This window comes from Callorhinus ursinus, unplaced genomic scaffold (genome assembly GCF_003265705.2).
Source record: "Callorhinus ursinus isolate GAN/ISIS: 27379988/994484 unplaced genomic scaffold, GSC_fseal_2.0 scaffold25, whole genome shotgun sequence".
Taxonomy (NCBI): domain Eukaryota; kingdom Metazoa; phylum Chordata; class Mammalia; order Carnivora; family Otariidae; genus Callorhinus; species Callorhinus ursinus.
This window is the reverse complement of record NW_027397087.1, coordinates 21,601,095-21,618,541: the sequence shown is the minus strand read 5'-3', so window position 1 is coordinate 21,618,541 and position 17,447 is coordinate 21,601,095. Positions and strand designations below refer to the sequence as shown.

General features: G+C 40.4%; 1 protein-coding gene across 1 annotated transcript in view; it reads left to right on the top strand.

The window, feature by feature from the left end:
* Window positions 1-3,643: 3,643 nt before the first annotated feature.
* PRTG (protogenin) overlaps window positions 3,644-17,447 on the top strand; it is a 121,490-nt gene continuing 107,686 nt past the window's right edge. Inside the window, exons 1-2 of the mRNA XM_025884149.2 lie at window positions 3,644-3,906; window positions 6,165-6,467. Coding sequence (XP_025739934.1) covers window positions 3,813-3,906; window positions 6,165-6,467 — 397 coding nt within the window. The 5' untranslated portion in view covers window positions 3,644-3,812. The remainder of the gene's footprint in view (window positions 3,907-6,164; window positions 6,468-17,447) is intronic.

Below are 17,447 nucleotides of genomic sequence, written 5' to 3'. Positions count from 1 at the left end.
CATGGGTGTACAAATATTTCCTCAAGACCCTATTTTCAATTCTTCTGATACACATCTGAAAGTAGGATTGCTGGATCACATTGTAGTTCTATTTTTAATTTTTTTGAGGAATCTCAATACCATTTTCCATAGCAGCTGCACCATTTTACAATTCCACAAATAGTTACCACCCTCCTATGAAAAAAGTCCATTTCAGAATGCTTCTGACGGCAAAAATTAAGTTCATGGGTGAGTGATTTCCGAAATCATGAGACGATCATAGCATGTGATCCTTATCCAGGGCCGGTCTTCTAACCAACATAGTAGGAGCTCAATAAATATTTGTTAAATGAAAAGTTGAACAACTCTAGACTTTTGCTGTCTTTTCTCAATCTCCTGCTTCACAAACATATACAAATGGTCTAGGAACCAGATTGCTGTTCAGAGATCAGAGAGTTTGAAGATCATTTGGTATAGCTCCATAATTTGATGGGTGAAGTTATGTGGTTTTTTCCCCCCAAAATTGGGCCAGGTGACTTGAATTTATTTAAGGAAACAGCAATTCCTTTTTTTTTTTAAACTTACCCTCAGATTTCAGTTCTCAGCTATACAGGCTCTTTTCAGCCTGAAAATAATTGTTCCTGTTTTAAAATGTGAAAGCAAAATAGAAATAGAGCTTAGGTAGTTGTTTATCTCAATGAGATTGATCTTTCAAGGGGATAACTTTGGGAGATTAAACAACTAGGCACTTCCTACCTCTTTCCGGACCAACTTAGGAACTTTTGAAAGAAGTTATTAGAGTCATCATCAGTGTAATCACCAAACAAACTAATCAGATTTGACTCCTAAAAACTTAAATACTTAAAAACTAAGCCCACTCTGAAAGGACAAAGATTTATCACTATTGGGAATATTTACTAAGTAATAACTACAATTATTTATAGAGCTATATGCAGATATAATGCTTTCCATGCATTATATCACAGCTGCCCACGGATATTATATTTATTCCCATTAAATAGATGAGATCTGAGACAATAAATAACTTGTCTATGAAATGCCAAAATTTGAACTCTAGTCTGTGAGACAATAAAAAACATGCTTTTCATCACTGCAGTGCTACCTACCAAATGCAAGGTACTGTGCTGGAATCTATGGAGCATTTGAGAACAGTGTAACATGCCCTTAAGTAGTTTATACAGCCTGGCACATGATATAAGCCAAGTATTATACACGAAAGAAAATGTGCCTGTCCAAGAAGACATGTACTGTGGTATTTAAAGAAGTATGCTATAAATTCTGAAGCCAACAGGAATAGGTGTTTTAAAAAAGGGGAGGGGGGGGAGAAGAGCATCTGGGTGGCTCAGTCAGTTAAGTGGCCAACTCTTGATTTTGGCTCAGGTCCATGATCTTGGGTGTCCTGGGATCAAGCCCCATGTCAGGCTCCATGCTCAGCGGGGAGTCTACTTGAGGATTCTCTCTTCCTCTCCCTCTGCCTCTCCCCCTCCTCAAATAAATATTTAAGAAAAAAAGAGAATTTTAAATTAAAGGCAGAAGGATTATATAGTAGAAAGGGCGACAAACAAATCAGAACACATGAATTCTGGTTCCCAGCTGTCACTTACTAATGAGTGACCTTGGGTATTCTGCAAATTTTATATAATATGGTATAATTACATTATCAGAGTAAGTGTATTACCACCTAACATGAGACAGTAAATATATCAGAAAAGTTCCATAGGGTTGTTTAATCTCACTACATTATATATATTATACATGTGTATATATACATATCACATGTATTATTTTATTTCATATTAGATCAATGCTATGTTCTTCTCCAATGCAACTCAGAGTGCAAAGCCATCCTGTAAGAATCAAAGCTTCTATGATCAATTAAAATGTTAAAGGGAAGGCAAATGTCAATTTAAAAAAAAGTTCTTCCCCTGCTTTTTAGCTTCTCTCTCCCCTCCCCCAGCCTTTATTCTTCTGATTTATTCAAGAAAGAGTTATAAAAGCATCTTATTAGCAATTCTTATGCAGGAAATATGAGCACTTAGGGTCAATTGAAAGGAAACTGGGAGAAGGGAGTCAAGAGGAAGAATGCCATACAATTAGAGAATTTAGTTTAGCGGAACAGTTAGAATGTCATGTAAATTTGTGTAAATTTATCAGATATTTAAAACATTCTTGCAAGTATTTCATTTTATTACCTCAACATTTTTCCCTTTCCCTGAACCTTTATTCTGATGCTTAGAAATTGTTTTTACTTCATCTAAATTATAAGTAAAGTTTTGGAGGCAGTACAGCCAAGGCTATTACTGTTTTACACGGGTTAAAATTGTTAAACAGGCTGATCCTTATTACAGAAAGCTTCCGGGGAAGGTAGTGCTGCCCTCCCAGCAGATGTTCTAAAACTGTTGATCTCCCCCAGCCCCCCCACACACCCCCACCCCGCCACCTCCTTTTTTCATAAGGAGGATTTTGGGAACATGCTAAAGGCAGTGTGTTGATGTCTTAGCGACAAAAGCTAGATTTCTGTCAGCAGCTTTCATTAAGGTTAGCTTTTAGCCTGTGCCCTCATCATGTGCCATAGATTTAGTTTTGGATTAGCAAGTGCTAATCCACATGGAAATAATCTCTATGATCCACATATGTTTGGCAATCTTATTACATTTTCAAATGTACCTTTTACCTCCTCCTGTTATCCTTAATTTTAAGAGATGTGAACAAATTAATAACATTTGGTATTTCCTGGTCAGTTTAACTTCTAACCAGGTAGTCTATGAAAGCCTAGTTGCCCAAGGCAAGCTCAGAGAATCTAGAAATCTCCTGATCTCACCTCAACTCTTAGGACAGGGCCCTTTGTGTGCACAGTTCTCACGAATTAAAGAACTTGACTAACTTGAGAAACAGATAATAAAACGTCTCCCCAAAAGGTAATTGTTCATTTCAGGGCACTTTTTGGAGATGTTTTTAAGCCAGTGCTCCATCTGATGGCGGGCAGGGAGGGTAAAAGCCGTCCCCAAATGTGGGGCTTAGCACCCGGAGATGCCTCCAGTCAGGAGGCTGACAGATCTCCGAAGTGGGAATAGTCAGTTTTCCCTCCACAGGGCCTCGGCGTGCGAGGGAAGGAGGGGGATGGGCAGGGGCCATCAGGGGAAAAGTCTCCGGCCTTTCCACGTCTCTCAACACCATCCCTCCCCCACCCCCGCCTCCTCCTTCCCCGAATCCTAAACAAGCCGGCGGGAGAGGGGCCCCGGGGGCAGCCTGGGCTGCGAGGCTCGGCCTTTGTGGTTCTGTCCTCGACGGTGGCGGGCAGGCAGAGGGGGCGGGGCCGCGGGCCGAAGACCCTCAGCCGGGGCTTGACCCCCAGGTGCATTGTCCGGCGGGGCCCGCCCCCTCCCCGCGGGGGCAGCGACCGGGCAGCGACAGGGCCGCCACGGGGCCCCCCCTCCTGGCGTCTCCCTCCGCCGGCCGCACCGACCTCGCGGTCCCCAGACCAGGGGCCAGATGTAGAAAGTAGTCCCCAGGCCGGCAGCGGCGGCGCTGTCCACTCCGCCGCCCCCGCCCCCTCCAGCCGCCGCCTCACTCCGCCCCCAGGCCGGACTCTCGGGCCCCCTGCCTCCTGCGAGCGGGTGTCCGTGCGCCGGCCTCGCCGCGACCACAGAGACCCGCCGCCGGCCGCGCCGAGCCACGCCACGCCGGAGCCCGAGAGGGAAGCCCAGGCTGCGCGCGTCCAGCAGCGGCGTGGGGAGCACCCGGAGGCGGGGGCCGGCAGGCGGACAGCGGCTACGGGGCGGCCGGGGAGCATGCCCGCGCAGCCCCGCTGAATGGCGCCTTGTCTGCGACCCCTCGCCCGGCTGCGGCCGCCAGGGATGCTGCTCCGCGCGCTCCAGCTCCTGCTGCTCCTCGGCTCAGGTCCAGGTGGGCGCGCTTTTTTCTGCGTTTCTTCTGCGCCTGTGGGGTTTGAGCAGGCGCGAGTGGGCTGGGGAAAAAGGAAACCGCGGGGTGGGGGGGTGTTGTGGGGACGGCGAGGTCCTCCGCGGTGCGCTGACCACCGGACCCTGCCCCCTCCCTGCAGCCAGTCCCGAGCCGCTGCTAGGCGCGGGCGGCCGGGGGGCTCTGCGGGGGCGCGGGCAGAGCTGTGGGCGCCTCTCCCGGCACACGCCCCTCCTCGCTGAGCTCCCCGAGCCGCAGGCTGCAGGGCCGTGGCGCCCGCTGTCCACTCTTACCCCTTTCTCCTCGCGCCATTGTCCAGGCTCCGACCGCGTCCTCGCCTCCGCGGCCAGCCCTAGCTCCCCGCAGCCGGCCCGCTCGCCGGCTCGCCAGCCGGGGCCGCCGCGGCGCACGTGGCTTTATTTATATTGTTTCCTTAGCGGCAGCCTGGCCACGCAGGGGGCGCCGCGGTTTCTCGCGGCTTCTCCTTTTTGCAGTGGGGGTTCCCCCCACGTTTTAGGGCAGGGGAGAGAATAGGTGAACCTAGCGTCCAGGGCAGCACCCCTAGGGCCCCCATTTTCCCAGATCCAAATCAAGAGAGGAGGAGAAGAAGGGAGGGGTGGAATTGGAGACAAGATGGGTTGGAAGGTGCGTGGCCGATTTGCGCGGAGCGGGGGGGGGGGGGGGGGGGGGGGGAGGAAGGTACCGGGAGCTGAGAAGGCAGGTATAATCCTATAAATAGGATTCTCCCCCTCCCCCGCCCAGCAAGGTATTTTGGGGCAGGGCCCGAGGTGTGTGCCAATGTGAAGATCACTCCATACTCCCCAGGTTAGCCTTGTACAAACTTGGATGAACTGATTTTTCTCATTTGCGTCTGCGTTAGTTTATCCTCAAAGAGATAAAAAGTGTAAAGTGGATGTGATGATTGCGGGGGGCGAGGAGGAGAGATGTTCAGGAGAATGGGTTATTTTATTTATTTACAGGTTAGAAACCCCGGACTTGCATCTTTTCTGGAGGAGTTAGTTTTCTGTTAACATGAGAAAAGGATCAAAGTCAGATGTGACTCGGAAACACAATGGGCGCCTTCCGGAGTGGTCCTCGCAGCGCGGGGCTGTTAGGGTCGCTCGCGTCGCCCAGGGCATATATTAGAAGTCCGCAGCCCGAGCGTGGGAGCGTGACTAGTGTGTGAGGTTTCCGAGGACCTGCCTTGATGAGAAACAGATCAGTCCCGACAATTTGTAATCATGTATTCAGAACATCATAAGGAAGATGAAATGTTCCCAAACTCCTCTAACACTCCCCAGTCAATATGACAGACTTTAGCTGGCCTTTGCGCAGAATGCAGGAGGTGACAGGGTATTAGGCGGTCATCGGATGCTTTCTCCTGGCAGGGACGGGGGCGATGTGTATGCTTAGGATAAAACCTTTCCTTTGCTCTGATAAAATGTATATTGTTCGATTAAGCAATCTCCTATCCCTATTAGACAGTAAGGACCAATTAGTCACGCACTTTCTTCCAGCAGTTGGTAGTTCGAAAGAAAGAGAGAAAGGAAAGAAAGAAGAAATAAATTTTTCTAATCCGATCACCCACTGAGTACAATCAGCAAGAGTTACCAGCGTTTCATAGTCTACTGTTTGTCCGTTAAATACCTACCTTACTCTGCAGAAATTAAGTAAAATGGATCTCTTTCAAGGAGAGGAGACGGAGTCCTTGCTGTAAAAAGACAGATATAAAAATGCAAACTTGTAATTTGTCACAAAAGATAAATGCACTTCCCAAAGGAGTAGGTGCCAAGGGGTCCAAAACACTTCAAGGGACAAGGAAATAAACTTGCTTGTTCACAGAGTTGGAGTTTTGCTAATGATTTCTTGTAAAATTAGACTTTTACGACTTACTCTGCTCAGGATCTTTTTGACAAGCTTGTAAAAGTAGCAAACAGCTTGTGCTCATGAGTTTTCCTGATGATTTTGATACCCTAGCAAGGAGCTTGAGAACAGGATTCTTAAAAGGCAGAGAAGATTATGAAATCTTCCCATTGCTTTTAGAGTAGGTGTAGTAAAAGAGGATTTTTCTGATTTGTTGAAAAAGTTTGCTGAACTTAGACTGGTTTATTAAGGTGTTAATCAGTTAACTAATATGTTTGTTAAACTTTGTCATGTTACACCTTGAATGTTTTACAATTATGTGTTAAGAAATGATTTTATATCTGTAATTCTGGATATGCCCCCCCTTTTTTTCCTTATAGGAGTGTGGTGCTTTAGTGAACTGTTTTTTATAAAGGAACCACAGGATGTAACTGTTACAAGAAAGGACCCAGTCATTTTAGATTGCCAGGCTCATGGAGAAGTTCCTATTAAGGTCACATGGTTGAAAAATGGAGCAAAAGTGTCTGAAAATAAACGGATCCAGGTTCTGTCTAATGGCTCTTTATACATCAGTGAAGTGGAAGGCAAGCGAGGAGAGCAGTCTGATGAAGGATTTTATCAGTGCTTGGCAATGAACAAATATGGAGCCATTCTTAGTCAAAAAGCGCATCTTACCTTGTCAAGTAAGTGTTTAAATTCTTCATTGTTTGACACTTTTCATTGCTACATTTTGATGATTTTGCGATTCACTATGTGCTAACCCTAAAAATCACACAAACATTAAGAATTTTCCTGGAGATAGTAGCTGATGCTAACTAAGGCATGCAGAAAAATCTGAGAAAAAAATATAAATTTGAATAAATGATTGAGAATGAAAGTCAAGTTAGTTTTAGAACACCTAAACCTGTAGAAATGGCTTTCTATAAATTTACAAGTGTTTCACACTATGAAAAGAGTTAGGTGTAAAAGTTTAGCTAACACAACGAAAGCTCTAAAATCTCATCTTTCATAAATTAATAATTAAATTTTAAAAATCACAAGCAAATCTTTCTGCTTTGTAGATGGCCCTTGAGTGCTAAATCTTTCTTATAGCCCAATCTTCCATTTCTCTGAGAGCTTTAAGATCACTCATGTTGCTTTTCAATTGTAGAGAGGGCATTGGTCAGTAACTCTCAAGCCTTTGAAGTATTCCTAGTCTTTTTCTGCTGGGAGAGAAAGAGGTTAAGGCCATTTCCATATTATGCCTAATGGATTTAAAACAGATCTGCCCCCTTTATTCCAGTTGTCATAAAGTCTGCTGTCTAATGATTTCCTTTGTATTAACAGCCCCATCAGATCAGCCATTTGTCCAAGTGATCCAGTTTTTGGTGGTTGACCTGATAACTGTTGAGTGTAAAGACGGGCCTAGGATGAATGGGGAACTCCTTGTTTCCACTGAGGCTTTCCACCTCTTTGGGGGATCAGACATGCAACACTCAAGATGACAAAAGACAATGTAAATCTTAAAACAACGACAACTATATCTTTTTTTTTTTAAGATTTTATTTATTTATTTGACAGAGAGAGACACAGCGAGAGAGGGAACACAAGCAGGGGGAGCAGGAGAGGGAGAAACAGGTCTCCCGCAGAGCAGGGAGCCGGATGTGGGGCTCCATCCCACCGGCCTCCACTCGCATCCAAAACATCCCTTTCCTCCCTGCCACCGCTCCCTGGGCTCCCCCTGGAAAAGCAGAATCGCCTTACCATCTTAAAAATAGTTTTTATAAGTATTGTAGCTACACTCTTTTGTTAATCTGCAAAAGATAGATTTTGTGCTATACTGACAAATTAATCATTTACAGGATGAACAATAGGAAGAGGGAGCTCTTGAGATAAAGACATAATCCTTTAGGAAATAGTTTCTTCAGGGCCTACACAATTGAAATTTAGAAAGCTACTGGCAGGGATTTTCTAGGTTACTAACTATTTTAAAAGTGTATGACCATATTTGTGCCACCATCATATTAGTAATTTATTTTGTTTGTACAGTAATGATTAATTGTAGAAAATTATCCAAGCAAAGATACTTTTATATTGAAATATATCAGAAAGGTAGAAAAGTTCCCAGTTCTAACCTCCCAACTCCCAAGAAGAGCAAAAACCTGAGAAAATTTCTGATAAACTTTTTTGTTTGCCGTAATCACTGGCCAATAATCATTTTGTTGTTGTTGACTAACAGTTTTTCTGTGCTGTGTTCAAGGTAGTGTGCTCTGTTCATTTATTTTTTGTGTAAGATAAAGTTGTTGTATAGAGTTGTAATTTTGTCACCTTTTCAGGGTTGTGGAAAGTGTTTCATACCCAGGAACTGTAGCTTGTAGTTCTTTGCTGGAGCAGGATAGAAAGGTGGAGGAGTGCCATGGGCCTTGAAAGAATGAAGCTTTTATCATGACCACACATTTTCCAGGACCTCCTTAGTAGCCTGACAAAATCCTAAGGCACTCAGAAATGCCTTGAAAACACATAGCTTTAAAGTCTGTATAGTATAATAAGTGTTATTAACAGTGAAACACGTTAGTACTAGCTTTTTGAGTATCTTTAGATTTTTTACTGTGTAAAAATTATGGATAATAAATATTAGATGTGAATAGTTTTGAAAGCTGTTCTGAGGTAGTTTTCATATAATGAGCATCAAAAACTTTCTATTGAAACTGTGTAGAACATTGCTGTTAAATGTCAACTGTACTCAGTTATAGGGACCACACTTTTCATAGGCACATGTTTTATTTAACTCTGTGGAGATATTTTGCTAGGAAATTACATTCAGTATTATAGATCTAAAATGAATGCATAGTGGCTTTAAATTTTTCTTTAAAAATATGAGACTTCTTAGAAGTTCTGAATTCACAAAGTTAGTTTGGATATTTAAAGAGCAATGTCCAGTAATGTAGGCTCAAATGACTTTATCTTATGTTCAGGGTAAAGATGTTATACATATTAAACAGGAAGAGAATAGGCATTAAGTGGACATTCTGTTTTGCTTAAAAAAAAAAAAAAGCTTGTTCTCTACTACTTATTGATAGCAGCAGGGTGCCACTATGTTCTTTTTATTTTCTGATCCAAGATTTGTCAGCAAGCATATCTTTTGGTTCAGAAGTGTAAGATTACAGCATTTGAAAATCTAAAACTTTAATCTGCAAGTTTTAGATTTTTAACACATATAGGCAATCAAGTCTTGGTTTCTAAACTTAGGAACTAGAAGCTGAAAGTTGCACTCTAGGCAAGAATTCCATTATTCATGTGTAAATTAGGAATTCACAGGGTTAAAAGGTTAGAAACTGGCCAGGGTGAGGTTTACCCTTGTGATAAAGAGCAGATGACCCTCATTCATTGGCCAAAGCTTTCATGTAGCTCTTCTGCAAAGTTAGTTATTGCCATGAATTGTTCTTGAGGAATGCAGAAATTCAAATGTGAACAGGCCTTTCCTTAAGTGTCACTATGGAGCCTTATCTCCCAAGCACATCAGAGCTGGCTGCAGGGACAGGGTTCCTCCCCAAAGGCCTGGAGGCTTTGCTTTCCTGTTGTTCATCCGAGCACAAAAGAATTTGTCTAACTTAGTTTTTCTAAGGCATCCCATTTTTAAAGGAAAGTATAGGGTTAAAGTGATATTTAGGGTTTTTTTTAAAAAGGTAATCCTTTTTGTTGATAAGCATTTTAGCCGTTTTACATTTTCATGAAATTAGAATAGAAAGAGTATGTGGGAGGCCCTTTTTCTAGTTGTATACAATAGTAAGAACAGAAGATTAAGCCGTTTCCTATAAATTACAATATTTTTAGCTTTTGGCAAATCGAATTTTCACTTTCACGGGTGCTAAGTCTTCACTATGTAAATAATTTAATTTAAATATTTTAGGAATAAGAAATAATCCATGGACATTTTGATGTTTCTTGCATTCTTAACATTAAAGTAAGATAAATTTCATAGGAAAGCATTAGTGTGGTAAAATGGTCTCATATTTCAACAAGTTTAAATTAAGATAAGAGACGTTTGAGAGAAGTAAAGGAGGAGGCGGGTTGTGTTCTGTGATGTGTAAAAGACTGGCTGTAAGCGAGTGATTGAACAGGAAGCTAGTTGTTTATTTCCTTTCCATAAAAGGTGGAAATTGAAGTCTTAGGATAGAGGGAAAGAGAACATAAAGCCAGCTTATATTTCTAGGTATTTCAGGACTGTTCACTTGGGTGAAAAATCATTTTTTAAGTGAGCATTTGTTAGCCAGAAGACCAGAGTATTGTAACTTTATGATGTTTGCCCCCCACCAAAATTTTGAGGTTAGTTTTTGCATGTGTAAAGTTGGGGGAGAGCGGGGCAGGTGGTCTGTATCTATACAGACCTAGGAATAGTAATTCCCTTTAAAAGGATGTAGTTTAAATGGAGATGAAACTTGAGGGCTTTTGTTGTTGTAGTTAGATTAATGAAAAACTGTTCTATGAGTGTGGTTTCTATTTTAAAGAGTAATACATAAATTATAGCCCAAAATGAGTTAAAATATATTGAGAGCATTTAATGACTCATGTTAAAAAAAAAAATAAGGTGGGTGGTTGAAAAGAGAAAGAACTATGAGACTGTTAGCCTAAATTTAGAATTTTATTAGTGATCTAGGACCCAAGATGGACAAGATTTTGCTACAGTGTCACTTTTTATTGAGATTTGTAGATGCTGTAAAGGGGAACACCTCTTACATGTGTGCATATTCACTTCAGGCTGTTAACAGTTACCTGCCCTAATTCAACAGTTGTAACACAAGAGTAAAAGTCTTTTGATTTCAGAAAAATACGACAGAACTGAGGTATTTTAGAGAGACCCATTTGCCAACACTGTAGATAAGGTTCAGATGATGCTTTCTGGGATCCAAGAAAAATCATCTTTAAAGAGAAGAGGTTATGGTTCAAGAGTACATGTTTAGCTTAAAAATTGACCATCTTAAAATTGCTTAAGTCAGGGAAGTAAAAGCACATAGAGTTCTGCAGGCTTTATGTATAATGACACTTGGTTCTTTCAGTCTGTCTACTTAAAAGGTTTATCAGGTACCTGATAATCTCTGGGTAATGGAACCAGTTTTTCCCACGTTGCACTTGATTAGTGAGGATCATTTCTCATCTTCAGAAACCTGTAACACGATCTCACTGTTTTTCAAAGTTGTTGGATTTTTAATTTTATAACCAAGCAGGATCCACTGAGGTGTATAATTATAATTTGCTTTAAGATGTATATAAACGTGTTTATTTTATTTCTGTTCAGCTTCTCAGTGGAATTTTGAAAGGGCGTTTGGTATGGCCCTCTTTTGTCAACTATCTCTGATTATTCTAAAGAAAGGGTCTACTCTCAGCTTGTTTGCCAAGGGATTTGTTGTCATTGCTCCTGAATTTAACAGCTGGGCCTATTGATGGAGTCCAGAGTAATTTAAAAGAAGAGCAAAAAAAACCAAGAAACCCCCAAAATCCCCCCCAAAAACAAATCTTTTAAGCAGGACTTTAAGTTGAAGGACTATTTCAATTAATAAATAAATAAATACATTTGAGGTTACTTTTTTGAGACCCCTCATAGCCCTGACTACAATTTTGAGAGAGAATTTTTATTTGTCATAGGCAGATTCGCTCAGGTAGGATGGATTACTTTCAGCTTTTAAATTGGCAATGACTATGTGAAAAATAATAATGTTAAACATTTTGTTGAGGATCATACTTGAATTTCTTTTAAAGTTTTATTTATTTATTTGACAGAGACAGTGAGAGAGGGAACACAAGCAGGGGGAGTGGGAGAGGGAGAAGCAGGCTCGAAGAGGGTCTCGGGGCTCGATCCCAGGACCTTGGGATCATGACCTGAGCCGAAGGCAAATGCTTAACGACTGAACCACCCAGGCGCCCCTCATACTTGAATTTTAAGAACAGCTGTGATTATTGAGATGTCTTAAGAGAAAACCTAAAAAGTATACCCCAGATTTTTAGTTTCAGTCAGGACTATTTTAATACTTCTGAATGTCCAGACTCTTCAGTAAAGCATTTTTAAGCCATCATTTAAATTTGGTAATAAATAAGAGAAGAAGACGACACAGTTGTAATCATTGAAATAATTAATGTTGGCAGTTGCCTTAACATGGTAATCTGCACAGAGCAAGCTCACAGTCGGCAATTGACAATGGTGATGTGCAAAAAAGGTAAAAATGTACTAAATTACCTTCAGTGGCTGTAATTCTGCAGCCAAGTGAATCCCTCTAGGGATATGTATTGCAGAGGATGAAGGTGTCATCCTCACAAAGGTCTCTGACACTAATCTGACAAATACTTTCCTGACTTTTACATTCCTTGTTTTTTTTCTTTTTTCAACCTCTGGTTCTCAGAAACTGCTTTTGATGAGTGTTAAAAGCCAAATTCTTATAGGCTGAGCAGAAGGGATGAATTAAAAATGTTTGTTTTTTCAGTTTCTGGAGGGTTTGTCCTTTTCTTATGTTTATGTATACGCATTTTTTTTTTTTTATAGCTTTAGCATTTGTGGCTAGATTAATCAAGTGACTGTTGGAGAACACAATCATTGTTCAGGGTTCTGGTTTCAAATTTGTGTCCTCACTGGGCTTATTTCTTAGGACTGATGGAAAGGAAATTTTCTTTCTTTATCTCTCTCTTTCTAGTAGGCTCCATGCCCAGCCTAATGAGGGGCTTGAACTCACAACCCTGAGATCAAGACCTGAGCTGAGATCAAGAGTCAGCTGCTTAACCAACTGAGCCACCCAAGCACCCCAGGGAAATTTTCTTTTAAAAATTTACTTTATGATGATGAGCACTGGGTGTTATACGCAACTAATGAATCATTGAACACTACACCAAAAACTGATGATGTACTAATGTTGGCTAATTGAATTTAAATTTAAAAAGATAGAAAAAAATTGACTTTATGAAACCATAGGAAATCAGTGATAGTTTTTTTTTTTAATGATGCTACTTTATATAGACTACTTTCTCTAAATCATATTCTTTGGGAGTAATCCTCCAAAATGGGCTTTTTATTGTTACTATTTTGTAGTCTTTTTAGTAGTACTCAAAATGGATCTCTTTCACTCCACCAACCTAAAAAAAATGGTCCTGGGGCACCTGGGTGGCTCAGTTGGTTGAGCGACTGCCTTCGGCTCAGGTCATAATCCTGGAGTCCCGGGATTGAGTCCCGCATCAGGCTCCCTGCTCAGCGGGGAGTCTGCTTCTCCCTCTGACCCTCTTCCCTCTCGTGCTCTCTATCTCTCATTCTCTCTCTCTCAAATAAATAAAAAATAAAAAAAATCTTTAAAAAAATGATCCTGTATTTCTACTGTAGGTTACATTTCTCAGGGTTACTCAGTCTTGGTGCAGTCAACATTTGGGGCTAGATTAATTCTTCATTGTGGACGCTGTTGTATGCAATCTAGGATGTACATCAGCATGCCTGGCCTCTACATACCAGATGCCAGCCCAGTAGCATGCCTCTCCCCAGTTATAACAACCACAAATGTGTTTTGGGAGGCAAAATCACTCCTCCTAGTAGTTGAGAACTGATGTTTCTGAAAGAGGTAGAAAACTTCTTTCCAAGTGATACTGGGCCAGTAGTTATTTTTAACTATTTCTGTCTTATGCTTGATAATCTAATTTTTTGGCATTAACAGTACGGAATTTGCTGATTGTAGAACTAGTTACTATTTTTTAGTATTGTGAAGGAAGCTTGATTCAAAAACATGCGTCTGGGTCATTGTTTGTCTAAGTGGGAGTGATGTTGCCTCTTCATTCCTTCTTCACACACCTGGTACATTGAAACCTGCTATTAAGAGTTCACCCTTCTATAGGTCCATTCATTTTGATCTCAGTATTTTTAGATCTTTTCTTGAGGATATCTAATCAAAGAGTGAAAGCAGATTTTATTTAACCCTGTTTACTCAGTGCATTTTATTTTCTTGATGTGATGGATTCCAGTGTTTTAAAAAGATAGGAGAAATCTCCATGTGTGGTAAGTGGTAAGGAACATCTTTTGTGATGCTCTGCATGGAGACAAGTAAAACTGTATGAGATTAACAGCCCGGAGAATTACATTTGCTGTGTGGTAGGTGGTTCTTGGGGTGAATGGTTAACAGAAATCTTTTCAGCTAATTCAACGATACCATAGACTTATTTTGGGCAGAAACACCTTAACTTCCTCTAGATAATGATGTAAAAATGGTAGTGTCTTGAGAGGGTATCAAGGGGTAAGTAAAGGGAAAATAATTAGACACTACAGTATGTTAACTAGCACACAGAAAGTTGCAGACAAATTTTGAGTGGTTATTATGAAATACTTGTTTTAGATTACTTAGATTACTTAGTAATAGTGGGCAGGGATTTCATAGTCTTCATCTTTCTCACCGTATCATTTTTTGTGTTTGCTTTTATTTTGGTTAGCTATTTATGCTAGTAAAAGTTAAGATTGTTCCTATAGGTAGTTGGTCACCTGTCGAGGCCAGTAAGCCACTGGTGGTCCAAGTGGCAGTTGAGCTGGAAGGAGGAGAAAACCGGATCTTTTAACGAGTGGCTCTAGTACTGAGCACGGATGGTTGAACATTTGGCACCATGTGTTCTACTCCAAAAAAGTCCTTTGAGTAGAACAAATCATCAATTAGTTCAAACTAGAAGGGAAAAATGCACATTTCCTTATTTTAAGGTAAATAGTTGTGTCAAAACAATTTTAATGTTCTTCTTTTCTTATTCTTATAGTCATTTCATAAAGAAATTATGAAGTTCACAGGTACCAATATCTGGTAAATATTCTTAGTACTGCTATTTTATTTATTTATTTATTTATTTTTACCAAGTTGCTGGGAGCTGCAGTGGAAAAGCAGAATGACAAAAGGCAGGAGAACCAATCATTTATGTCTTCTCCATTGCTGGTGATTTATATGACTTTAGACAAATCACTTAAAATCATTCTGATCCCTACCTTGTGTTATCTGTAAAAATGGGTAGCTGGACAAAAAGGAGGGGGGACAGGTGTTGAGCAACACAGTGCCCTTATTTTTGTAATTCATTATTGTAATTCTATGTAAATAGGAAATAAATTATATATTTTTTATAAGACTGAGTCCAATCACATATTGTAAGAGAACCATTTAAGTCACCGAGAAAAAATGAAAATAGTTTAGCCATTATTTATCTTGGTACTTTTAAGAATTCATACTCTTGCCATGAATCATAGGGGAATCAAATTTCGTTGGGGGAGTCTTAAACCAATACTGATAATTTGAACTAGTACAATTTTTAAGAGTCAGAAAAATAAGTTACTTTGCCTGGCACTGGGCAGTTCATAATAGTTGTGCTCTCTGAAGGTTGACATAGTACATGAGAGGTATAACTTTACAAATGTGTCTAGTTTTGCTAATTAATAGTGTATTCTGATGTTTATTGACTCACTGTTTAAGCGAAATAGTGCCAATTTCATCTTGACAGATTTTTTGCTAATGTATTAGTATTTTAACAGAAATAGATTATACTGCTTGTCTCCACCCACCACCAGTTCCTATTAAGAATGATAAAGTTTAATTTCCCCCCCAGCTTTCAAACTGAGTTAGCTTGAGTCCCTCTGATTGGATTTAAAGTAACTCCAATTAAAATATTGACCTCAAAGTGAACACATAATAGGAAAAAAATGCTTTGATGTTGGTATTGCCATTTTGGTATTTCTTTTTAAAAGAGAGATCACAGCTTTTCTTAAATAATTTTAACAGTTAAATGTATTTACTGTTTTTTTTTTACTAAAAAGAATTCACTTTTTATGTGTTTGAGAAAGTCACATTTCCATGCTCTTAGTTAATACTTTTAACATAATTTTAATTGAGGGACCAACCTCAGTAAAGCAGTAAGATTACCAAAAGGATTATTAAAGTTATCCCAGTGATAGAATGATTTCTTCAAAGCCTGCAAGTATCTTTACCTGGATGATTTACCACATTTTTAGAAATCTGTGATAATACATGAAAGATAGTATACAGGCAGAAAAAACTTTGTGAAATTTAAGTGTAATTTTCAGTCCACCGGATGTCAACTTGGAAGCTATGATATTTAGGTAGAGAGTTTTGTTGCTTAGCAAATGGTACACTGAGAAATTACAAGCTGGTCAATAGAGAAGTGACTGGTTTCTTACAGTAGAATTGACTCTTCTCAGGACAGAAAGAAGCTGACAATCCGAAGTTTTGCCCTGTTAAACAATTTTTGGACAGGGATAACATTAAAAAAAAAAAAGAATGGAATAAAAGAGAGACAAATTTTTATTTTTCTGCTAATCTCCCAACTTTTAAAGACTTGTTAAGGGGCACCTGGGTGGCTTAGTCGTTAAACATCTGCCTTCGGCTCAGGTCATGATCCCAGGGTTCTGGGATCAAGCCCCGTATCAGGCTCCCTGCTGAGTGGGGAGCCTGCTTCTCTCTCTCCCACTCCCCCTGCTTGTGTTCCCTCTCTCACTGTGTCTCTCTCTGTCAAAAAAATAAGTAAAAATCTTAAAAACAAAAACAAAAACAAACTTTTTAAGATACTGGCAATGAACATTTTTTTTTTAAAGATTTTATTTATTTATTTGAGAGAGAGAGAGAATGAGAGATAGAAAGCACGAGAGGGAAGAGGGTCAGAGGGAGAAGCAGACTCCCTGCTGAGCAGGAAGCCCGATGCGGGACTCGAACCCGGGACTCCAGAATCATGACCTGAGCCGAAGGCAGTCGCTTAACCAACTGAGCCACCCAGGCGCCCTGGCAATGAACATTTTGAAGAGAAAACTTTAAGATTTTCTGAAACCCGTAGTCAGTAGAGTCCTTGCTTCCTAATTTGACTTGCAGTATCATTTTGGCTTCCTCTAACATGAGTTAAGATCACAACTTGTAGTCTTAGAAATTTCTATTTTGCAAATAAGGAATATGAAGCTGAAAGGCAATAACTGCCTTGCCCAAGGGCACAGCTACTAGGTCTGGGATTAGAGTTCAAGTTTGCTGATTCTAGTCATGAATTCGCAGTGTTTCAGTAAAGATTTTCTCCTGTGGATTGTGTGGAAATGTGTCTTTTTATATTCAAATATATCTCATCTAACTCAGAATTTAGAAAAGAGAATCATAGTGGAACTGACCCTGAGGTTAAAGACACTTCTTTAATTTCTTAATATTTAAAAGCATTACTTTATCATTGTGCAGCTCACCCTTTACTGCTGTATTTGTATAAGTCTTTGTTGTTGTTGCTGTAGAAAATAGGCAGTTTTCAAACAAAATCACTAATGTGTTTCTACTTTATTTGCCCTGTAACACTTCATGAAGTTTTTTTTTCCTGTGTATAACCTCAGTGCAGGAAGATAGAGCTCCAGTCCTTTTAGAGGTTCAGCATTTGTTGATATATCTGTACAAATGGAAGTTTGAGCTAAAGCATTGATTTTCAATGTATCTTTAAATAACCTCCAAAGAACAAGGCTCTTTTGTAGTCAAAAGGTTGAGGGGCGCCTGGGTGGCTCAGTCAGTCAAGCTTCTGCCTTTGGCTCAGGTCATGATCCCAGCATCCTGGGATTGAGTGGAGGCAGGTAGGGAGGTGCATCGGCTCTCCACTCAATGGGGATTCTGCTGCTTCTCCCTCTGCCCCACACCCTGCTTACACGTGCGCGCGCTCTT